Here is a 26,050-nt window from a genome sequence, read left to right as displayed (position 1 = left end):
GACACCTGCTGTATAGGCGAAACATTTCAACCATATAGATACCCAACTGTTGCACATGTGTCTTAATCATCAGCATGTAACGTGTTGCATCATCATATCACTCACAATACTGTGTAAAAGATTAAGGCGGTCATATTTATATATACACAGTTTATGTAGACGAAATCTGTATTGAGCCATTACACCTTCTGCGATGTTCTTGTGTTTTTGTTTACTCTAGGAGTGTGTCAAAGTATCGATACTGGTATCGGCGGGTATCAGCTAATTTTGAGGGGTATCTTTATCGGCCTATAATTGAGTATCGGTATCGGTAAAAACCATTTGCTCTCGTCACATCTCTAGTTGGAAGTCACGTTTGTGTATCTATCTATGCCAGATCCATTACCTGTGCATCCGTTGGGCTTTTGTAGAATGTCACAGTAACGTGGCTGGAACACTTGACAGCTCACTTACAAATCGCGAACGTAAACAGAAAAAGTTTCGCTCCGCCCTGGATCATTATCCAGCCGCGACTGCTTGGGCTGCCTGCACTACCACACACCATTAACACTGATGAGAATGATCCATGACTCATTTTTTTAAATTTTGATTTACTTGTAAGTTCCTTTTATGTTTTACATTTACGTATGTTACGAATATGTGTTGCATAAAATGGTCATGTGTTGTGTTCCGCAGGTGCTGCTGGTGTCGAGCAAGAAGAAGGACTGTATCTCCTGGCTGGTGCCCGGAGGAGGAGTGGAGGCTGGGGAAGAGATCTCTGAGGCGGCAATGAGAGAGGCCTGGGAAGAGGCTGGTGTCCAGGGCAGCATTGACAGATACCTGGGACTTTTTGAGGTGAGTTCCCCGTGTTATTTAACCCATTTTGCTAAGATAATATTGATATTTTATTGTAATTTAGGGTAGTGATGCAGACTTAAATAGAGCGATGGTTCGGTGGTGTTTGGAGGGTAATACTCTTCCCATGGGTGTTATCAGTGGCACTAGCAACAACGTTAACGGTACAGTGACTTTTACCTTGTACCTTGTCAGAGTTCACAGGTTCGAACATAAACTGTTGTGGTGCTTGGTTGAGCTAATTTTTTTGGTTTCCTGTTCTGCTTGATAGTCATAGTTTGCTCTCTCCTTAAGGAGTGTTATTTACAGCCGGTAATTAGTTTACTTCAGTAAAACTACGTTAACCTAACCTCAGGTATCCTATGTAGAGAAAACGCTTACATCTATATAGAATAAATCTAACGTCGTTTGCCTGAAGTTTAGTTAGAGTCCCTTCCGGAGGTCACTGCCCAGCTGCCCGGTCCCAGACCAGGCTTCCTATTTGCTGGTATGATCGATCAAGCTGTTAGTGCCCTCTGTTTGCAGTCCAACATTTGCACTACAACCCGGCTGATCAGGAACTGTTTTGAGGAATCTCAAGTTCCCTCTTGAAGACAGCCAGGGGTTGGTTGGTAATCCCCCTTATACATGAAGGGAGTGTGGTGAAGAGTCTTGGTCACTTAATACTTATTGAGTTCTATCTCAGTGTGCTCATCTCTTCCCTGCTTTTCATCGAAGGTATCCTGCACCGTCTTCTAAGCCTCCTGTTTTCATAAGTAGTAATTTCGGTGTGCATGATTGGAGCCAATCGCTCTAGTATGTTCCAGGTGTAAATTATAATGTATCTTTCTCGACTACGTTCTGTGACGTAGCAGGACAGAAAACTTAATCAAGTCTAACTTTTATCTGCAACTTCTAGTGTATATGTATGCTGAATGTTTTTGTAACGGTTGATTCATAGCTGCTGATCTAGTTTCTTAATTATCACGAACCTTACTGATTATCATCCTCTAGAACCCTCATAATACCTATTGTTGAAACTGTTGATGTTTGATCCCATCTCTTCATGTGCTCTTTTCTACTCCATAAAATGGCTAAAAAAAATGTTTCGTATTTCCTGGTAACTCATCTGTGATTTGATCTGCTGTCTATGATCCCTGCTCGCTCTTTCTCTTCTCTTCTGTAAGGCTAGGTCACCTAACATGGTGGGAAGGTTTAAGCGGCTTAGACGGACCAAGAACCCAGTAAAACCACTCAATTTATTTGGTTTACAAAGCGAAGAGTTTTCCGATAGAAAGGAGCAGTGTTAATTATTCCCCCTGTTCTCTCTCTCTCCCTCTCCCACTGCGGTCCTAAAAGAGACTGACCAGTCAAGGGGAGGGGCGGGGGCATTCTGGTGGACCATCTGACTGCTCATTTGGTGACGGAAGTATTAATGGAGGTACGTCACCTCTTGATCCAGGGGCGGTGACTGAAGGTGTATAGCTCTATGTTCTTCTTGGTTCGCCATTACCCACAACTATTTGAATGTTGCTAGTGTCTCCTATGCTTCCAGTCTCAAAAGGAGGTTTTGCTAAGCCTTGCTTGGTTAATTCTGAGGCTGTCCACTGGGTACTGTAGGGGCTGGTCCTGGTAAAAACGACTCTGCTTGTAGAATTGGTGTCAAGTGTAGCCTCTGACAGCCTCTGTGAAGATATGATTCATGGCAGACCCAGGCAACTGGTTGCTCTCTCTCGCCCTCTCCCGGATTCCACTCCCATTTTGGAAGATAACTCTTTAGACATTCCAGTACTGGGCTGTAATGTTCATAAGAATGCTGATGTTATCTCTCTCTTGCAGTGTTGAACAAGATATTTCCTACCGGAATGACAAGCAATTTTTGTGGTGCTAGATTTATTACCTTCTTTGATGTAACGATTGCGGAGGTGTTTTAGTGGTGGGTCATCGGCACCTTTGTCAGTGCCATGGAAGACAGTTCATCTTATCTTTCACATGCCGTTGAATGCGATCCGACTCCAACTAGGCTAATTACTGACAAGTCTGAAGCGGCAGTTAGAAGCAGAATGTGGAGAAATCTTACAGCCTTACATCTGCCAGATCCCGAAATATAATCTGGTAATCAAGAAATGTGGACCTGTGCAGGGTTTTGTGATTTCTTATATTGCGGCGAAGAATGTGCTTACACTGATTATTGGAGCCTGTGTCGTGGCATTGTTTCCCGTTGATTTCTAAATTTAGAACGAGAGTGATGTGGACATTCGGCTTGAGTTCAGGAGTGGTTGAGGTTCAGAGGATTAAGAAAAGTGTACTGTGTCTGTGTTTATGTGAACACTAATTTACTGGTCATGTTCGACCAACCGGACCATTCCCTTTACATACTAGTTATTACGATGAGATATCTGTATTTAAAACTATACAATGTTTCACGTACCAGAAGCTTGGTCACTAGAGAACCAAGTGCAAGGTAACCCAAGACACTTTTATTTCACTGGGCACCGACTTCAACACTTCTCATTCTTGTGCTGGTGTGTTTCAGTTTCACAATTGTGGGGAGCAGTGACCATTTACCTTGTGTTGTTTTGGGGTAGCAGAAGCTTGCCTTCCTCAGTCAGCTAGCTTGTGGTTCTGTTTGTCAGTCCCATGGTGGAACAGGCTCTTAAAAAAAAAAACGCTGGACTGTGTGGCTAGTTAATAAGATGATATACCAGCGAGTGTTTGAGAGTGTTCAGAAACGCTCTTCGGACTTTCTGGATTTATTATGTGAAAGGGGTTAACTTTAATACTTCTCCCACATGGATATCGAATGAGATTGGAAAGATATCTGGGAAGTAATCCTCGAGCCTTCTCCATCTGAAGCAGGTGTTGGATGACCCTTTTAAAGTGACCATCACCCTTGTTGAAGGTTTATTCTGTCTCTAGCGTCTGGAATTACAGTCATGAGTTCCAAGCTCGGAAGCTTTGGGATACGTTTTCCCTGCCCTTTTCTTAGGACTTTGTGGGGTATTGTGATTTGTTGTTTGGGATGGGGGATCGTAGTTGCCTTGTTAACATCGCCCCAACAGCTTTGGTCCATAACAGCATGTGTCATCTCCTACCTGCCTTAATAACGTTTTTATTGGCTACGTTTAATTGTATTTGGATAGGTTGGGTAGTTCCTAAGCTAGCACCAAACAAGCCTGGCCTAGGGCCGAGCTGCGGGAGTAGGAAAACTCACAACCCGTCAAAGGTACATTAAAGATAAAGGTCCCCATGACTGGTGGCAGTCTTTAGTTCTGGCAAACCTCAAGGAAGGTCTGAACTCTAGGGTAACTGTGAACTACGGCCTGATTTCTCTGACTAGCTACACCTGCAAGTTTATGAAGAGGATGCTGAATGCTTATTGGTTTTAGTACTTGAAGGCGAGAAGCTGCATCTCCTTGGTGCACTTTGGTACCTGAAAGTTCTGGTGGACAATTGACCCCTTGACTCGGATGGTTGATGATATCCAGGAGGTTTTTTGCCAGATGCCTTCAAGCTTTAAAAGTTTCTTCGTCCTGGAAAAACCTAATGAAGTGATTCGACACTCTTCGCCGTTCAGACTCTTTGACTGCGTTAAGTGGTTCAATAAGTTATCTGTTAAGTGCAAAGCTTCCTGTGCCTTTTCGTGTTCGGATGTGGCCCGCTCTCCTGGGTTGTGGCCTCGATGTGCCTGCGGTCAGATAGGTTGCAAGCTCTCTTTGGGCAGTACCTGAGGTACGTCTTAGTAAGCAATTAATGGAGACTCCAATGTAACGACCTCCAATGATAGCCTTGGTTAATTTCTTGGAGCAGTTTTATTTTATGCTTCAAGGATAAAGGTTTTTATTGGTGGGCTAAAGAGCAACAGTGGTGTTGTCCTTGCAGTTATCTCTGGATAGGATTCTTATTGTGCTCAGTTACCAAATGAATCCTCTCTGTTCACTGCAAACTCTATCCATTCCTCCCGTTTTTGTATTGATAGTTGTATGGGGTCTCTGTTCACTGTCTGCTTTGATTTCTGGTGCGCTGTTTCTCATAGCCTACTATAATTCTGTCCACTCAGTGGTCTAGAAGATCCAGGAATGAATTAGGCCAGCTCCTTGCCTGTTGCCTCCTGCGTTATATTGGTGACCCGGGAAATGAACGGTCAGAGGCTAAGGTGAAGGCTGCTGTTTTAAACTCTCTATATAGCAGACATCTGCCTCAAAATGATAGACCTCATACATCGATATGTCCTTGGAAAGTGACAAACCCGGTGGGCCCGGCAGACAAGAAGCAGGTTATACAAGGCTCGGCAGGACGTAGGTGTTTGGCTTATTCCTCCAACAGGAATCCTCACTGAGACTACTCTGTCAATTAAGAATTAGGCACACACACACACACACACACACACACACACACACACACACACACACACACACACACACATATGGGCGCCTAGCAAACCTCAGAACAGCATTCCGACATCTTAATAAGGAATCGTTCAGGACCCTGTACACCGTATACGTTAGGCCCATATTGGAGTATGCGGCACCAGTTTGGAACCCACACCTAGCCAAGCACGTAAAGAAACTAGAGAAAGTGCAAAGGTTTGCAACAAGACTAGTCCCAGAGCTAAGAGGTATGTCCTACGAGGAGAGGTTAAGGGAAATCAACCTGACGACACTGGAGGACAGGAGAGATAGGGGGGACATGATAACGACATACAAAATACTGAGAGGAATTGACAAGGTGGACAAAAACAGGATGTTCCAGAGATTGGACACAGTAACAAGGGGACACAGTTGGAAGCTAAAGACACAGATGAATCACAGGGATGTTAGGAAGTATTTCTTCAGCCACAGAGTAGTCAGTAAGTGGAATAGTTTGGGAAGCGATGTAGTGGAGGCAGGATCCATACATAGCTTTAAGCAGAGGTACGATAAAGCTCACGGCTCAGGGAGAGTGACCTAGTGGCGATCAGTGAAGAGGCGGGGCCAGGAGCTCGGACTCGACCCCCGCAACCTCAACTAGGTGAGTACAACTAGGTGAGTACACACACACACGTCATCCTTAGCCCTCTGGCTCAGTCTGTGTTGCTTGTGACAAACAACTGATTGTGGAACACATAAGTATGTACTCCATGCTTGCTGCACACACTTGATTGTGATAATTCTGTGTTTTTACTCAACACTGATCAACAAGGCCGACCAGGATAATTTTCAACAGGTTTCTGTATGAATATTTTAGCAATATTCCGGAGTGGAGACACCACCTTCATTTTATGTTATCTTTCTTCTAAGCTAATTATTATTATTATTATTATTATTATTATTATTATTATTATTATTGTTGTTGTTGTTGTTGTTGTTGTTGTTGTTGTAATTAATGATGACATTCATGCGGTTAAATTAAATACGTGACATGAGAACCCCAAGTTAAATAAGTCTTCATTTATGATCATGTTCCGTTATATGGCTGTTACAAACCTGTGAACAGTTTAGGAAGTTTTTTAACTCTCACTGCCCGGTCTGGGATCAGACTTTCCCGGTGAATTCCTGAGCAGCCAGGCTGTTGATGTTTACAACCGCCGGCCAACACATAGTATGATTGATCCAGCACTTCCTGCAGGAACTTTCCATTGTTTCTACCTCTCTCTCTTTATTTCTGTTTTCATTACGTGAATATTTCTTATATTTTATGGGAACTGATTGTAGAGTCGTGGACCACGGATGTTGATATATTGTTTTCTATTGGTGGTTATGGCACCCGTGCTTTAATTTGGTTTGTTGAACACCATCTACTGTGTTTTGTTTTTATTTTAGTGTTCCAGTGAAGCACAGGACCTTAGAGTACATTCTACGTTTAGTCTGAGATTTCTTCTCCGCTCTCAAGAGTACACAGTTCGAGGGAGTCCAAGTTTGCTAGCAGTAAATGATCTCTGTGTATTCTCGGTCTCTGATGTCTCACCTGCTCTGAGAAGCTGTGAAGTAAATACCATTCTAAAAGTGACAGCACAAGAGCTTTCAGGAGTACCATTATCACACATCAAAGGTTCTCTTTACCGGGGGTGGTTTACAGGAGGTGGTTTACAGGTGGTGGTTTACAGGTGGTGGTTTACGGGTGGTGGTTTACAGGTGTAGTTTACAGGTGATTTACAGGTGGTGGTTTACAAGAGGTGGCTCACAGGAATCTCAGGAACACGAGAAATATCATTATTAGATGATAACATTAATGGAGCAAACTATAGGCTGGATAACTAGAACATTCTTAAGACAGGAAACGTCAAAATAGTGATGATGGTTTTTAGATCTCGTGTTGTCTCCAGGCTGACATACTGCTGCATACTAACAGCTCTCTTCAAGGCAGGCGAAATTGCAGAGCTGGAAAATATAGAGAACTTTCTATGCTCGTATAATTTCACTCAAACGACTGAATTATTGTAAATATTTGAAGTCTCTCGAACTGTATTCTTTGGAACATAGGCGAGAAAGATGTCATGATTGGAAGCTTAGTCTTGGACCGACCGCGGGGGTGTTGGTCTTCGGAAGCGACTTCTGGAGAAATCTAGAGAATTGGTCCATATCTTACACACTGAAAATGCCCCATATAAAAGCAATAAGCTTGACAGACGGTGCAGAATACCTCCATTGAAAAACAGGAGTGCGATGAGTACACTAAGCGAGAGCTTAGTAAGTGTAAGGAGACCATGTCTCTTCAACACCCTCCCTTTATGCATTAGTATAATTGCCAACAAACTCCAAGCTATTTTCAAGACGGAACTTCTTAAGCTCCTCAAAGCTAATTCGTGATCAGTGGGGCTCTGTTGTAACAGCCTGGTCAGTCAGGCCAGCACCCAGGAGACCTGCTCTGGGGCCGGGACGCGACTACAAATATACTCCGGGTATACACAAAGGCAGTATAGGATGTAGGAGGGGAGGGTAGACAAGAGAGAGGAGGATGCCAGAAAATCCTCCTCTGAGTTTCCACTATCCAGCCTAGTAGACAAATACACAGTATGCGGACCGAGCTCTGATGCGGGTCAAGTTTCGCTTTTGGTAGAACTTCTTTGAAGGAAGAAACATTGTCCCAGCGAAAGCTTGTTCAGCATGTTTACATCTTTTTCTATTCGTCCGTCATTGTTAAGGCCGCCAGACAACATTGTTTAGTCTTCAACACGGTAGCTGCCTCGTCCAGTGTAAACAACTCTCCGTCTCTGTGAGGGCAACCATTCTCGAACCCCAGGTGATATATGTTCAGATTTGAAAGTTTCCTGCGATTCTTCAGTTTCCTCGTTGCCTGGCTTTATGTTGTTTGTGGTTATTAGTGGATGGTATAGGAATACCTACATCTTATTGTTGATATTTGATAAAAACATAAAAGCATCAGTTAAACACTTCGATTTAAACAAGGTTTCTCTGCACAGTGGCTTATTCAGATTCATTTGAGGATAGACATGTATTTTTATATGGTTATATAACCTAACTTAAAAAAATTATTTATAAGTTACGTGACGTTTTGATTTGTTTATGGTGTGGTTAGTGGCTGCTAGGGAAGTTGGCATCACAGCTTGGCTGTGATGCCTGTTACACTGCGTACGGCTAGCACCAACAGCCTAATAAATCTGGTTATCACCCAAGAACCTGGTGTGGGGTCGGGTTGTGAGTGCTGTCACCGCCTCCCCGTTAATGACAGGTAATTGGTTAATATTTTCACTGAAATTACAATAGTATTTATGTCATTAACTTTACACGAACAATTTTGAGCCTGACCTACGATTATTGAACATGTTATATAATATTGAACATGTTATATAATATTGAACATGTTATATAATATTGAATATGTTATATAATATTGAATATGTTATATAATATTGAACATGTTATATAATATTGAACATGTTATATAATATTGAATATGTTATATAATATTGAACATGTTATATAATATTGAACATGTTATATAATATTGAATATGTTATATAATATTGAACATGTTATATAATATTGAACATGTTATATAATATTGAACATGTTATATAATATTGAACATGTTATATAATATTGAATATGTTATATAATATTGAATATGTTATATAATATTGAACATGTTATATAATATTGAACATGTTATATAATATTGAACATGTTATATAATATTGAATATGTTATATAATATTGAATATGTTATATAATATTGAACATGTTATATAATATTGAACATGTTATATAATATTGAACATGTTATATAATATTGAACATGTTATATAATATTGGACATGTTATATAATATTGAACATGTTATATAATATTGAACATGTTATATAATATTGAACATGTTATATAATATTGAACATGTTATATAATATTGAACATGTTATATAATATTGAACATGTTATATAATATTGAACATGTTATATAATATTGGACATGTTATATAATATTGAACATGTTATATAATATTGAACATGTTATATAATATTGAACATGTTATATAATATTGAACATGTTATATAATATTGAACATGTTATATAATATTGAACATGTTATATAATATTGAACATGTTATATAATGTTGCCTAAAACCGCTCAAGTTAACTTTAAAATTATTGTAATGTAGCTTCAACTAAATATATTAATTTTAGTATTTATTTCCACGGAATAAAAAAAATACAAATATACTGAGTGGGTTTGTTAAAACGATATGTAGGGAATAAGACAAGTCGCCAAACTCGGTTTTAGAAAGAGCGACAGGTGATACACATCCATTTTTCTTAACATTAACCGAAAGGTGAACTGAATATTTCTGTCTGAATCTGAGAGCTCCTTCAGCAGTATGTAAATGTGAGGCAGGGAGCGGCTGCATATATTGCCCAGGATGATGTCATTTGCTTGACTGAAGGAGCTCAGTTAATGCCTCGTGGTAAGCTTTTAGTATTTGCCAGTGAGCTTTACCATCACTCTCCTTGGAAAAGGTCAAAATTTAGAATATTCACGAATGTGGGAGGGGAAGAATGGAATGTAAATTGATTAGAATTCTTCTTACTAATGTATAAAAACTAGGGAACATTGATGGTAACTTCTACGGGGGTTGTGAGGGGAAAATTAACACCATATACCTGAAGAGAATGAGATGAATCTTTCAGATCTAATAAGAACATACTAAGGTATTCACAAATCTTACCCAGGGGTCAAAAAGACGTATCTCTAGGTCAGTGTTTTGAAGTCTAAACAAATTAATTATAACCATATGCTTATAGTGTTTAAATAAAGGTAAGTAACAAATTTATTAATAACACTGTTAGTTACTTATGTGTCAGTGTAACAAGCTAGGACTCCTTCAGTCCTTCCAATAAGATACTATAAAGTCAGCAGAATTCAGCGCCACAAGGCAGAGGAGACCTGGGTGTCAACTGGCCAAAGATTCTCACTTAGAATAGTACGTTGAACACGTCGGCGAACATATAATGATGTGGAGGAAATTGTCCTCGTAAAGTTCCAGATTATCAAGGATACCAAACTGATCGAAGGTACTCGTTTAAAAAATATGCGTTAACTGTAGAATACAGCATAAAAAGAGCTCGGTTAATTAAGGTACCATGTGACCAGGGGAAGTAACTTTACAGCACGGCACCTCTAAGGAGTCAGTGTTCCCAGATAAACCCAGTACAAACAACGTCGGCGATACCTTGACAAAGAACTGCGAGTAAAAGTGGTTTAAGAATCGGAAGACGCTTCTGATGCAACGCAGAGTTCTGCAAAATCGAATTAAGACGCAGACAATGAACACGGAGGTTGAAGTGAACACTAGAACTCAAAGGTAGCCTGTGGACTGGTAGGCAACGCTCTCGTTTCACACAATGAGTGTCCATGGCTCGATCCCCGGCAAGGGTGGAAACACTGGGTGTGTTTCCTTACACCTGTTGTCCCGTTAACCTAGCAAGCAAGTAGGTACCTGGGCGTTAGTCGACTGCTGTGGGTCGCATTCTGGGGGACAAGATCGAGGACCCCAGTGAAAATAAGAGTCCCTCGATGACGCACTGACTTTCTTGGGTTATCCTGGGTGGCTAACCCTCCTGGGTTAAAAACCTTATATAGACAATTACCATCATGTTCCAGGGAAAATCTCACTGATCTCTGTGCACATAAGTACCTACAGCTCGAATGATACAGAAAGAGCTACAGACAACAAATGTAACGTATGCACAGTAGTACTTTATGCAGATTTAGCACAGGTTTCGGAAATGAAAGAAAAATTCAAATAATGTGAAGCTTATGTTCTACTGCAGCAAACTAATGTTAAGGACTTTTTTGGGTTATCCTAAGTAATTTACACGTATGTTAAATTATGTATGATAATTGTACGTACTTATGTGTACCTGTACCTGAATAAACTTACTTAAGGAACTTAAAAAAAATATATCAAACATGAAGGACTGGAATTAGTTTAGTCAACCTTCAACATGGAACAAAATGTATAAGAAAATGGCCACGGTAAACTGGTACGCAGAAAACAGAACTCAGTATTCAGATGTGTTGCAATTTTCACTGTACAAGGCATAAGTAAGTTTATTCAGGTATACACAAGTACAGATTATCATACATAGCAGCATATGTGTAGAGAACCTGGGATAACCCCAAAAAGTCAGAGTGGCTTATTTCCATTGGGATCGCTGAGTTACGAACGCACAACTTTCCATAATCAGCACTTACGAACGAAATTTAAAAGACTTAATTTAAGTAAATATGTTATATTAATGCCGATTTTTGGTTACCTATACATGTGATGTAATTACTACCATCACCATCACCACTATCAACCATCACCACCACCAAAAACAACCATTACCATGATCAAACATCACTAACACCACCATCACCACCACCACCAATACCACCGCTGCCTCCATCACCGCCACTACTACCACCACCACCGCTACCTCCATCACCGCCGCCACCACCAACCAACAAGAACAACCACACCCAACAACAACTACCAGCTAACCACCACCAACAACCACCAATCTACAACCAAGAACTACAGACGCCACACTGGGTACGGACTTACCTACCTGGAGGAGTCTACCTGGACGGTATTCCGGGGATCAACGCCCCCGCGGCCCGGTCCACGACCAGGCCTCCCTAGAGTCTATCTGGAGGTTGTTACGTGAGTCAACGCCCCGACGGCCCGGTCCATGACCAGGCCTCACAGTGGATCAGGGCCTGATCAACCAGACTGTTACTGCTGACCGCGCGCAATACAACGTACGAACCACAACCCGACTGGTCAATTAATGACTTTAGATATCTGTCCAGCTCACTCTTGAAGACAGCCTTATGTATGCTGGGAGGCAGTTGAACAGTCTTGCACCTCTAACATTTGCTGTGTTGTCTCTTAGTGTACTCACGGCACCCCTGCTTTTCACTGGGAGAATGTTGCACCGTTTGCCAAGTCTTTTACTTTGATAGGGAGTGATTTCTGTGTGTAGATTTGGATCTAGTCCCTCCACGATTTTTCAGTTGTAAATTGTGATGTATCTTTCTCGCCTGCGTTCCAAGGAGTACATTCAAAGGATTTCAAACTCTCCCAGTAATTGAGGTACTTGACTGAAAGTTCTCTGTATGTTCTCCAGATCTGCATTTTCGCAGTTCAGCCTAGAAATAACAACCACAACGGCCAGACGCCACACTGGGCACGAGGATCCAACATCCAACATTCCCAAGCAAGCAGGCTCACAAGGACAGTTTTTTCTGTTCTGTTGACCACCCTGGAGATGCTTCAAGGATTCATTTGTTTCTTCTTTGTTGCGACAGTTTGTGAAGTTGTATTTGTGTTGTATTGTCTCCACGCCTGGCTGTGTAGGTTGATGACGTCGTTAATGAAAATCACCTGACACACGGGTCTTAGTCGTATGATGACCAGTTCAGTGTTGCTGGTACTGTGGCGGGATGTTGCAAGAGACAACCTTTGGTGTGTGCTGCTATAGACAGTGGTGTTTAGTGACATCCTTTGGCCCTATGGCGGGGGTGTGGCAAGAAGTAGCATCTTTTTGTACCTTTGTACCTAGTCTGAGAGGACTGTAGGTTGGTATCTGGTCTAAGAGGTCTGTATGTAACGTGCTTAATGTTCATTACCTTGGCTGATGTGACTTTGCACAAATTTGTAAGAAAAGAACTAAATAAAATATCACACAATAGAAAACCGAAAAAAAATAGTCTTCCTTGCCTCCATCCTTGAACTCTTAGCAGGCAACTTAACGCACATGGGTTCCCTCCCCCCAAAGACAACGTTGGGGGCCCCGAAGACAACATTGGGTCTCCCACAGATATCGTTGAGGGGGGTCCCAAAGACAATGTTCGGCCCTTTTCATAGAGCAGGATGGCCCTCGAGGCCACAAATAACAATTGGATAACGGAACCCGTCAACATAGTGCCAAAAAATTAACAAGGACTTGCATAAACCTTAACTAACTGTTTATCATTTATCCTTCCCCCTCCTCCCCTCTTCTCCTCCCCTTGTCTCTCTCTTCCCCTTCTTCTACTTCTTTTCCCCACGCTTCACACAGACTTTGCAAAAGCATTTGACAAATGCGATCATGGCGTAATAGCCCATAAAATACGTGCTAAAGGAATAACTGGGAAAGTGGGGAGATGGATCTTCAACTTCCTAACAAATCGAACACAAAGAGTAGTGGTCAGCAGAGTTAAATCGGAGGCTGCCACAGTGAAGAGCTCTGTTCCACAAGGCACACTACTCGCCCCCAACTTATTCCTCATCCTCATATCAGACATAGACAGAGATATACACCACAGCACCGTATCATCCTTTGCGGATGATACTAGGATCTGCATGAGGCTGTCATCTGCTGAGGACGCGGTTAACCTCCAAGAAGATATAAACAAAGTTTTCCAGTGGGCAACGGTAAACAATATGATGTTCAATGAGGACAAATTCCAACTACTCCGTTATGGAAAACTGGAGGAGATAATAACTAGAACAGAGTATACTACAGAATCTGGCCATACAATAGAGCGGAAAAATAATGTAAGGGACCTAGGAGTAGTAATGTCTGAGGATCTCACTTTCAAGGATCACAACAGTGACACGATCGCACGTGCAAAGCAAATGATAGGATGGATAATGAGAACGTTGAAAACGAGAGATGCCAAGCCAGTGATGATCCTTTTCAAATCACTTGTTCTCTCTAGGCTGGAATACTGCTGTTCATTAACATCTCCGTTTAAAGCAGGTGAAATCGCAGATCTAGAGAGTGTACAGAGATCCTTTACTGCACGTATAAGTTCTGTCAAGCACCTTAACTACTGAGAACGCTTGGAAGCACTTGACTTGTACTCGCTGGAACGCAGGAGGGAGAGATATATCATAATCTACACTTGGAAAATCCTGAAAGGAATGGTCCCAAATCTGCACACAGAAATCACTCCCTACGAAAGTAAAAGACTGGGCAGGCGATGCAAAATACCCCCAATTAAAAGTAGGGGCGCCATTGGTACACTAAGAGAAAACACCATAAGTGTCCGGGGCCCAAGACTGTTCAACAGCCTCCCATCAAGATTAGTGGAATTGTCAATAAGCCCCTGGCTGCCTTCAAGAGAGAGCTGGACAGATACCTAAAGTCAGTGCCGGATCAGCCGGGCTGTGGCTCATACGTTGGACTGCGTGCTGCCAGCATTAACAGTCTAGTTGATCAGACCCTGACCCATCGGGAGGCCTGGTCATGGACCGGGCCGCGGGGGCGTTGATCCCTGGAATAACCTCCAGGTAACCTCTTTCCCAAGTTCTACCCTCGTCGTCGTCTGTTTAAGAATGATGTTATTCTTTGCTTGGTATCACTAAACAGCTCTTAGCCATACGATAGCCTTCAGTGGCTCCTCATTGTCGCCGTTGATGAAAAAGTGGAGGTACCATTGGCCCTATGGCTCTGGCCATGTGATTTATGGTCCTATGGCTGAGGCTTGATGATTTATGGTCCTATGACCGAATATGATTACTGCCCAGGAATATGTGGTGATGTTGGCCCTATTGCGGAAGAGTGGCAGGTCTTTGTATACAGAAGCGGTTTGGTTGCCTGGCTGCTACGACTGACCTGTCCATACATTGTGTGGGTAAGTCTCCCTATACACCACCTCCCTCTATTCACCTAGCAGAAAATAAGCACCAGAGAGTCATTTGACTCTTCTGGGTTGCATCCTGGGGAAGAGGGTTTAGCGGCTCCAACGTAAATAGCACTACTTGGCATTCTCTGATCAGTCCAAAGAAAGTCTTCGCATTATTGGCTTCCTTGGGCTCCGGTGAATAATGAACCCTCTGGGAATCTTATACATTAATTTTCATTTATATTGGTACCGTTTTACAAAATCCGAGAACTTACCTTTTTTTTTTTCGGAGAAAAAAGTATTTTGATTCTCTCCTGGCAACTTGGCACTACCTGTTCTAAAAACTCCACTTACTTGAAACTGTTAGAGATCATCTGGTTTATTTACAGTGCCTTGGAATGTTTTTTTTTTAAATGATTTTTGTTTCATATTTACGAATCTCTAGGTCTGCCCACACGTGGTCCAGTCCCACACAAGTCCTCTGTACCGTGACATTATTACAATTTTAGATGCATACCATTTTTCCTCGAAGCCTTTTTATCCATTTCTCCGAGCCTATAGGTCCCACTCACTCCGATCCAACATACTCATATTATGCCTGCTGGATGCTCAAGCCTCTACCACTCAAAACCTCGTTTACCACCTCCTCCTGTGGTCTTGGAATGACCACTACCACTCCTTTCTTTCACCCTGAACTTCTGCACCCTTTGGGTCATTCTATTCTGCTCAGTCATCTCTAAATACCCAAACCTGCTCATCGGAATTCCCTCCATACTTCTGAATTATTGATTTTATGATTCTACACTGTCTTGCAGTTTCTATGGTCTGAATTCCCTCTGTGAAACTGTTATGAAGGCTGCAGGTACCGTTGATATACCGTTAATGAGTTTCGAGAGTCTTTCTACTCCCAGAGCCCGGCCATGGGCCACGCTTGTCTGGTGCTAGCCTGGTTAATCAGGCTATTGCTGCTGCAAGCCCGCCAGCCTGGTTGATCTGGCACCTGGTGAAGATACTTGTCCAGTTTTCTCATGAAGACTTCTACACTTGTTTCAGCAGTGTTTCTGATATTTTCTGGTAAGATGTTGAATATTTTGGGGCCATGAATATTGATACAGTGTTTCCTTATTGTGTTCACTGCACCCCTACTCTACACTGGGTTTATCTTGCACCTCCTTCCATATTTCTCGCTCCAGTATGTTGTTATGGCAGTGTGCAGATTTCGGACCAGGCCCTCGAGTACCTTCCAGGTATATATTATCACGTATCTCTCTCTCCGCTCCAGTGAGTACACATTCAAGATTTTAAGACGTTCTTCCCAGTAATTTAAATGCTTTACTGGCTCTATGAGGGCAGTAAACGATCTCTGTATTTGTTCAAGCTCTGACACTTCTGCCTGAACGGGGCCGACAACACTGAGCAATATTCCAAGTGAAGGAGCGCTAGCGATTTGATAAGTACCGCAATTGGTATTATTTCCCTTGTCTCGAAGGTTCTCAGTACCCGCCTCGTCATTCTCCTGGCTGTTGTGATATTTGTTTTATGTTTCTTGAAAGAAAGATCAGCTGACATAATTATTCTCAAGTCTTTCACTTGTTCCTTTCTTTCTGTTTGATGATCCTCTTGAGTTTTGTATACAGTGTTCCTTTTGAGTAATTCATTCTTTCCATACCCAAGCAGTTGGAACTTACCACCACTGAAGGTCATTTTGTTCTTCATTGCCCACTGGAAAACACTGCTTATATCTTCCTGTAATTTTTCAGTGTCCTCTACCGTAATGACTTTCATGCTTATTTTGGTGTCATCTGCAAATGATGATACAAAACTGTGACGGGTGTTTTTATCCGTCTGCTGTGAGAATGAGAAACAGCAGTGGTGCCAGGACAAAGATACAGTGAAACAAGGGGGAGGGATGAGATCTTAGTGATACCTGTAGGCTAGGGTATGGTAGGCTGGTGTATGATAGGCTGGGGTATGGTAGGCTGGGGTATGGTAGGCTGGGGTATGATAGGCTGGGGTATGATAGGCTGGGGTATGATAGGCTGGGTATGATAGGCTGGGGTATGGTAGGCTGGGGTATGGTAGGCTGGGGTATGATAGGCTGGGGTATGGTAGGCTGGGGTATGATAGGCTGGGGTATGGTAGGCTGGTGTATGATAGGCTGGGGTATGATAGGCTGGGGTATGGTAGGCTGAGGTATGGTAGGCTGGGGTATGATAGGCTGGGGTATGGTAGGCTGGGGTATGGTAGGCTGGGGTATGGTAGGCTGGGGTATGGTAGGCTGGGGTATGGTAGGCTGGGGTATGGTAGGCTAGGGTATGATAGGCTGGGGTATGGTAGGCTGGGGTATGATAGGCTGGGGTATGATAGGCTGGGGTATGGTAGGCTGGGGTATGGTAGGCTGGGGTATGATAGGCTGGGGTATGGTAGGCTGGGGTATGGTAGGCTGGGGTATGATAGGCTGGGATATGGTAGGCTGGGGTATGGTAGGCTGGGGTATGGTAGGCTGGAATATGGTAGGCTGGGGTATGGTAGACTGGGATATGGTAGGCTGGGGTATGGTAGGCTGGGGTATGATAGGCTGGGATATGGTAGGCTGGGGTATGGTAGGCTGGGGTATGGTAGGCTGGGATATGGTAGGCTGGGATATGGTAGGCTGGGGTATGGTAGGCTGGGGTATGGTAGGCTGGGATATGGTAGGCTGTGGTATGGTAGGCGGGGATATGGTAGGCTGGGGTATGGTAGGCTGGGATATGGTAGGCTGGAATATGGTAGGCTGGGATATGGTAGGCTGGGATATGGTAAGCTGGGGTATGGTAGGTTGGGGTATGGTAGGCTGGGGTATGGTAGGCTGGGGTATGATAGGCTGGGGTATGGTAGGCTGGGGTATGGTAGGCTGGGGTATTGTAGGCTGGGGTATGGTAGGCTGGGGTATTGTAGGCTGGGGTATGGTAGGCTGGGGTATGGTAGGCTGGGGTATGGCAGAATGAGAACGAGACATAGCTTACACATTTGTGTTTTTTCTTTATTCTCCAGAATAAAGCTACCCAGATGTTGCACAGGTGTCTCATTATCAACTTGTTAGTTTTCTAAACCATTTATTCAAAGGCTCACACAGCGTATGTTGCCACAAATACCCGACAGATGTCACCACTGAAGAGAACTTAAGTCATCAGATATAAACCCGTGACTAGAGAAAAAATTTGCTGGGTCAGACTATTTATGATGTTCTGGTATGATATTTACTTCTCTCTTATTGACTCAACATTGTATACTGACTTTGTTATTGGCTTTTCACATAACAGTTTAAAGTTTTTTTTTTTCTTCCAGTCATCCAAAAAAAAAAAGTTGACTTTACAATAGTCGACTAATTTCTAGGTACCAAATTACTGAAAGTGATGAGGGGCACTAGACCCTGGAGGTTATTCCGGGGATCAACGCCCCCGCGGCCCGGTCCATGACCAGGCCTCCCGATGGATCAGGGCCTGATCAACTAGGCTGTTACTGCTGGCCGCACGCAGTCCAACGTACGAGCCACAGCCCGGCTGATCCGGCACTGACTTTAGGTATCTGTCCAGCTCTCTCTTGAAGGCAGCCAGGGGTTTATTGGCAATTCCCCTAATGCTTGATGGGAGGCTGTTGAACAGTTTTGGGCCCCGGACACTTATGGTGTTTTCTCTTAGTGTACCAATGGCGCCCCTACTTTTTATTGGGGGCATTTTGCATCGCCTGCCCAGTCTTTTACTTTCGTAGGGAGTGATTTCTGTGTGCAGATTTGGGACCATTCCTTCCAAGATTTTCCAAGTGTAGATTATGATATATCTCTCCCTCCTGCGTTCCAACGAGTACAAGTCAAGTGCTTCCAAGCGTTTCCAGTAGTTAAGGTGATTGACAGAACTTATACGTGCAGTAAAGGATCTCTGTACACTCTCTAGATCTGGGATTTCACCTGCTTTGAATGGAGATGTTAATGTACAGCAGTATTCCAGCCAAGAGAGAACAAGTGATTTGAAAAGGATCATCATGGGCTTGGCATCTCTCGTTTTGAAAGTTCTCATTATCCATCCTATCATTTTCTTTGCACGTGCGATCGTGGCACTGTTGTGATCCTTGAAAGTGAGATCCTCAGACATTACTACTCCCAGGTCCCTTACATTATTTTTCCGCTCTATTGTATGGCCGGAGTCAGTAGTATACTCTGTTCTAGTTATTATCTCCTCCAGTTTTCCATAACGGAGTAGTTGGAATTTGTACTCATTGAACATCATATTGTTTACCGTTGCCCACTGGAAAACTTTGTTTATATCTTCTTGGAGGTTAACCGCGTCCTCAGCAGATGACAGCCTCATGCAGATCCTAGTATCATCCGCAAAGGATGATACGGTGCTGTGGTGTATATCTCTGTTTATGTCTGATATGAGGATAAGGAATAAGATGGGGGCGAGTACTGTGCCTTGTGGAACAGAGCTCTTCACTATGGCAGCCTCCGATTTAACTCTGTTGACCACTACTCTTTGTGTTCGATTTGTTAGGAAGTTGAAGATCCATCTCCCCACTTTCCCAGTTATTCCTTTAGCACGTATTTTATGGGCTATTACGCCATGATCGCATTTGTCAAATGTTTTTGCAAAGTCTGTGTATATTACATCTGCATTCTGATTTTCTTCCAGTGCATCCAAGGCCATGTCATAGTGATCCAGTAGTTGTGAGAGGCAGGAGCGACCTGCCCTGAACCCATGTTGCCCTGGATTGTGCAGATTTTGGGAATCCAGGTGATTTGCAATCCTGCTTCTTAGCACTTTTTCAAAGATTTTTATGATGTGGGACGTCAGAGCTATTGGTCTATATTTCTTAGCTAATGCTTTGCTGCCACCTTTATGGAGTGGGGCTGTATCCGTTGTTTTAAGTGACTGTGGAATTTCACCCATGTCCAAGCTCCTCCTCCATAGTGTACTTAGGGCACGCGAGAGGGGTTTCTTGCAGTTCTTAATGAAAACAGAGTTCCACGAGTCTGGGCCCGGGGCTGAGTGCATAGGCATGTTGTCAATGGCTTTTTCGAAATCTATCGGAGTTAGGGTAATGTCGGAAACCTGGCATACATTTATGGAGTTTTGAGGCTCATTCATGAAGAAATCATTTGGGTCGTCGATCCTCAGACCGATTAGTGGTTCACTAAACACAGAGTCGTACTGGGATTTCAATATTTCACTCATTTCCTTGTTGTCATCTGTGTAAGTCCCATCCTGTCTGAGTAAGGGCCCGATACTAGATGTGGTATTTGCCTTGTTTTTGGCATATGAAAAGAAATATTTTTAATTTCTTTCAATTTCACTAATAGCTTTAAGCTCCTCCTGCCTCTCCTGGTTCCTGTAAGAGTCATTTAGCTTAAGTTCGATAGTTTCCACTTCCCTGGTCAGCGCCTCCTTTCGTGTATCAGATATTCTAGCACTCCTGAGGAGCTCAGTGACTCTTCGTCGTCTTCTGTAGAGGGAGCGTCTTTTTCTCTCTACCTGAAACAAGTGGGAAATCAACCACGTTGTGACTGCTGTGTAGGCCTGCTTATCGCTGGCAGCAACTGCCTAGTTGATCCAACAGTCAACAATAAAGCTTCAGGCTAGGCTTCAAGATTAGCAACCGGAGATTAGCAATAGAAGAAAGGAGCTTACTACGACGTTTCGGCCCGGCTCGGACCATTTACAAGTCACATTAACAGAACAGAGTGAGGTAGCCAGTATATAATGGTTATAATCATATCCATGTTTTTAAAGGGTTGGACCGGTAAGCCAGCGGAAGGCCTCAGTCAGATGATCAAAATCTCCAGCTGCAGGTTATATGACTAAGACCCGCGCCAGGAAACACTTACACTGTTTCCTAATAAACCTTACCTAATCTTACCTAACCTAACCTAACCTTACATCATAGTTCACCCATGACTCAAACGTGTTCGAATTCGTTCATGACGATTGAGTACAAACTAATTTGAAATGTGCTTGTTTTTTTTGAGTAGTTTCCACCCCTCTGATCTGGACCAGTAACTACAAAACTTGTATATCATGGCTATACTCCACTAGAGTATAATGTATGTTGTGACCATATCTCTATGTTGTATAATATTCCATGAACAAGAGATTCATGTCGTAAATTGTCTTTCTAGTTTCCTTCAAGGACGGGGAATGGGGACTATGATGAAGGGTTCTTGATCCAAGGAACTGTAGGTACTGTATCTGCTTCCCCGGATTATGCCTGATTTTTTACTATTAACCAGACACTGTATGATATTTACAGACTTAATACTCAGTGGTCTCAGCTCCAGCACTAGTTTCGCACCAAGAACTTTAGTCCAGCTTGTATTTTGCTTGGTGTGTGTGTGTGTGTGTGTGTGTGTGTGTGTGTGTGTGTGTGTGTGTGTGTGTGTGTGTGTGTACTCATCTATTTGTGGTTGCAGGGGTCGATTCATGGCTCCTGTGTGTGTGTATGCGTGTTTTTGAGGGGCAGGGGTGGGAGGGGGCTAGCGGAAGCCAAGGGGGGGTGGGGGCAGGAGAGGTATTCCCAGGGAGGGGGCAGGGAGGGAGCCCAGGGAGGGGCAGCCCAGGCGGGAGAGACCAGAGAGAGTCAGGGGAGGAACTGAGAGGCGGGGTATCCACTAGAAGGAGGGGGTTGGTGGGGGATCTCATGGGAGGGGCTCGGGTGGGAGGGGTTAGTGGGTGGCCTCTCAAGGTCAAGCTTCAAGCTCCCCCACACATTCCTTCTTCATCCCTTCCTTCTCTTCTTCCTTCTCCATCCCCCTTTTATTTTTTCTCTTCTCCATGTTACTCTCCTCTTCTCCATCTTCCTCTCCTTCCTTCTCTTCTCCATCTTCCTCTCGTTCATTCTCTTCTCCATCTTTCTCTCCTTCCTTACCTTCTCCATCTTTCTCTCCTTCCTTACCTTCTCCATTTTTTCTCCTTCCTTACCTTCTCCATCTTTCTCTCCTTCCTTATCTTCTCCATTTTTTCTCCTTCCTTACTTTCTCCATCTTTCTCTTCTTCCTTCCTTTCTCCATCTTTCTCTCCTTCCCCTCCATCTTTCCTTCCTTCCCTCCTGGGATGCCGGGTAGCTCACTGGTGAGAGCGATCATCTCATACTTGCAGTGTCTGGCGTTCGATTTTCCTGCCAAAGTGAAACATGTGAGCGAGTTTCCCCACACCTCTGCTCCCCTTTACCACCTAGCAGTAAAAATATCTTTGTTTTTATTAGCACACTTTTGTGGGTTGCATCCAGGAAAAAAATATATTCTTTTTGGAATATCGTATAATGTGTAAGAAATTCCAGTATCTGCTGGATATATTGAACATGATTGTGTGGACATTCATGTTGATTAAGAAATGTCTTTCGTTCTCTCTCTCTCTTCTCTCTCAGTTCGTACCTTGGGGCAAATTGATTTGCGTCATTCGTTTTAAGTGAACAGTCATTGAGTCAGCTTGACCCCCCCCCACTAGGAGTACAGTTGTACTCCTGGTGGGGGGGGGTCTCCCTTCCAGGAGAATGTGATCCCTCATGGGTGTTCCAACCTTCACCAGGAAAGTGTGAATTCCCTGGGTGTTCCTTCCCTCACCAGGAGAGTGTGATCCTCGAGGATCACACTCATAAATGATCCGGACGTAAATGATGCCTGGGAAAATTTCAAAACAATGTTCACTACCATTCTTGATAATATTGCACCAGTTAAAGAGGTTAGGATTAAACGGAGAACCGAACCCTGGATGACTACTGAGATATAAGATAATATGAAATTCGGAGACCAATTGCTAAAAAGATTTAAGGCAGACAGACAGGATATTGCAGCACTAAATGAATTACAAAGGGTGAGGAACAGAGTGCAGAGGCGTATAAAAGGAGCAAAGGCAAGGCACTATTGCTCAAAAAATCGAAGAGTACAAGAATAACACTAGAAAGTTCTGGCAACAACTAAAACAGTTAGTGTACAGCCATAAACCAGTAAACAGATCTAACATAGTACTAAATATCGATAACGAGGTATGCCACGAAACAACTAAGTGACAAATTATTTTAATTCATACTACACATCTGTCGCATCAACACTAGTAAGTAAACTACCAGCTGCATCATATACCTTTAACACAGACTCTGATATGTTTAAAACATACTATACCAATAAAAGGGTAACCCCAAACAGTTGTCAACTAGTAAGTGTATCTCATGTCTTTGTGCAAAAAGAACTAAGGTTAATTATTATAATAAAAAAGAAGCGCTAAATAAGAAGGTTAAACCCAACTCAGAGCACCGGCCCAGATAACATCCCGTCTAAGTTCCTAAAAGATGGTGCCTCTGAATTCTCAATCCCCATTGCTCACATAATAAATTTGTCCATCACCACTAATGCCGTACCAGAGGGGTTCAATGAGGCCAGAGTTACTCCTATCTTAAGAAAAATAGTAGGTCTGATGTAAGCAACTATAGGCCTGTTAGTATACTTAATGTAATATCCAAAATTCTAGAGAGGGCGGTGTACTGTCAAGTAGTATCTTAATGACAACAACATTCTTCATAGTTACCAGTCAGGCTTTAGGAGATCTTACTCAACCGACACCTCCTTAACTAATCTGATGGATTACATGAAAACTGAAATGTCGACAGGGAACCTCATAGGAATGGTCACCTTAGACTTGCAAAAGGCCTTTGATACTGTCAACCACAATATATTATGTAAGAAACTTCAAGCTATCGGCATAGGTTCCGTAGACTGGTCTTAAGTCCTACCTTAGCAATAGGAAACAAATTGTCAAAATCAACAAAACAGAATCAGAACAAATAGCAAAAAAGGCACAATACCGCGACTGGAACAATACACAAATAACCCGCACATAGAAAAGAGGAGCTTACGACGACGTTTCAGTCAGACTTGGACCATTTACAAAGTCACACTAGCAGAAAGAGGAGGAGGAGGAGGTAGTATATATAGGCCAGCAGACAGTGACGGGAGCAAGAGAGGTAGTGGTGGAGGTAGTAGTAGTAGTGGAGTCAGTCAAATACTAAGAAAGAGGAGCACTGCAAGGGAGCTAGGTGCCCACAGAGGGAAGGAGCAAGAACACTGAGGGGGGAAAATAATGACAGAACAAATACCCAACCAGAAGAAAGAAAACCCAAAGGAAAAAGAGGAAAGGGGAAGAGGGAGAAGGGAAAAAAAGAATCAGGTTAAGTCACGGGTGTTCTGAAGTTTGGAGCATTTTACAATGTAATGGGAAAGGAAGGCATCTACAGAGACAAAGCCACGACTAATATTCATACAAGGCAAGTTGTGTATATGGGGGTATTCAACCAAATGTTGATCTCGTCTGCCTGCGCTTTTCTTTCTCACATTTTTCCAGTTCTCCTTTGTCTCACTGTTTGCTCTGGAATCCTGGAATTCAACTATTTATTCATTTTACCGTCTTATTTGCGTCTTCTTCCTTGATTCTCTCTATTCTAGATTTTATATTTTTTTCTGCACTGCCAAAACCAATAACTTATTTTTCTCCCTTTACAGTCTCTCTCAATAATTTGGAATTATTTACGATCTTCGTTTTATTTTCTAGACTAATATTAGCTCTAATAGTAAATTTCTTTGCCAGTACCATGTGTTCTCTCTCTCTTCCTTTGCCAATACCATGTGTTCTCTCTCTTCATTTGTCAATACCATGTGTTCTCTCTCTCTTCCTTTACCAATATCATGTGTTCTCTCTCTCTTCCTTTGCCAATACCATGTGTTCTCTCTCTTCCTTTGCCAATACCATGCATTCTCTCTCTTCCTTTGTCAATACCATGTGTTCTCTCTTCCTTTGCCAGTGCTATGTGTTCTCTCTCTTCCTTTGTCAATACCATGTGTTCTCTCTTCCTTTGTCAATACCATGGGTTCTTTCTCTCTTCCTTTCAGTGAATTTTTTTTTGCCCAACTGTTTTAAAGTTAACTTTCCTCAGAACTTTTGTTAACATTTTCAGAGGTAACTTGAGCTCCTGCACCTGTCCTTTGCTTAGTTATAAAAGTAGAATAAACACTGGTACAAGCGAATACATGTACAGATCATTAAGTGGAAAACAACTGGAGTATTGCTTATTTCCATCTACAATTAAAGTCCTCTGCAGAAATTTCTGAAGATGATCTCAGTTCTACTGTTATACAGTCACAGCTAAATCACACTTCTGAGAGAGATTTAGAAAACGTTTGAGTCCATTATCCAGCCAGTAGACTAGATAACTATCCAACACAACCTGAAATGACTCACGAAATCGTGCCAACACGATTGCAAACAAACCACGGAACGGGTGGCGTTTGAACCCAAGGCAAGTTTGTTTCAGGACTCGCTTGCCTTGAGTTCAAACCCCACCCGTTGTGATTTTTTTATGACCTAAAGCATCTCAATTTTATGCTTTGAATTGTTTGTTATTTGTCATTTGTTCTAACCAAGACATTGTGACTCTTTTTACTGCAAGTTTGCAATTTTTACAATAACATTTTGTCTCATTGCAGACTCAGCATCACAGCGGCAGGAAGCGACACAGAACAGCAGTGTTCGTGGTGAGGGTGAAAGAGATCCAGGCGCAGTACCCCGAGGCTCATCTGGGTTAGTCTTGCCATTACTACTTCGCAGAACCATTGAAGTGGAATGAGAGTTGTACAACGAAGGGAGGGATAGTGATTGTGGGTAGTGGGGGTGAGAACGTTGTTGGTAGAGGCATGGCTGACAAATAGACAGCAGAGAGTTTGCATAAATGGGGAGAAATCAGAATGGGGGCACGTCACAAGCGGTGTTCCTCAGGGGTCAGTGTTGGACCCGTTGTTGTTCACAATTTACATAAACGACATAGATGAGGGAATATATAGCGACATAAGCAAATTTGCTGATGACACCAAAATAGGCCGTCCAATTCATTCTAATGAGGACATTAGAGCACTCCAAGATGATTTAAATAGACTGACGCAATGGTCGGAGAAGTGGCAGATGCAGTTTAATATTGACAATGCAAAGTTCTAAATGTTGGACAGTTAAATAACCATGCCACATATAAACTAAATAATGTAGATCTTAATACTACCGATTGCGAAAAGGATTTAGGAGTTCTGGTTAGCAGTAACCTAAAACCAAGACAACAGTGCATTAGTGT

At 42.7% G+C, this 26,050-nt stretch overlaps 1 protein-coding gene across 1 annotated transcript; it reads left to right on the top strand.

Moving 5' to 3' along the window:
• Nucleotides 1-636: 636 nt before the first annotated feature.
• LOC128684780 (diphosphoinositol polyphosphate phosphohydrolase 2) lies at nt 637-25,514 on the top strand. The gene is made up of 2 exons (XM_070104457.1): nt 637-834; nt 25,416-25,514. The coding sequence occupies exons 1-2, from the start codon at nt 652-654 to the stop codon at nt 25,512-25,514; spliced, it is 282 nt and encodes a 93-aa protein (XP_069960558.1). The 5' UTR covers nt 637-651.
• The last annotated feature ends 536 nt before the right edge of the window (nt 25,515-26,050 follow it).

Source organism: Cherax quadricarinatus, chromosome 5 (assembly GCF_038502225.1).
Source record: "Cherax quadricarinatus isolate ZL_2023a chromosome 5, ASM3850222v1, whole genome shotgun sequence".
Taxonomy (NCBI): domain Eukaryota; kingdom Metazoa; phylum Arthropoda; class Malacostraca; order Decapoda; family Parastacidae; genus Cherax; species Cherax quadricarinatus.
This window is presented reverse-complemented; position numbering and strand designations above follow the sequence as displayed.

What these genes read in the sequence shown, in the direction of transcription:
- LOC128684780 (XM_070104457.1), top strand. Translation starts at nt 652, where the DNA reads ATGGTCATGTGTTGTGTTCCGCAGGTGCTGCTGGTGTCGAGCAAGAAG. An exon ending in GATACCTGGGACTTTTTGAG is followed by an intron (nt 835 to 25,415) that starts GTGAGTTCCCCG and finishes GTCTCATTGCAG; the next exon opens with ACTCAGCATCACAGCGGCAG.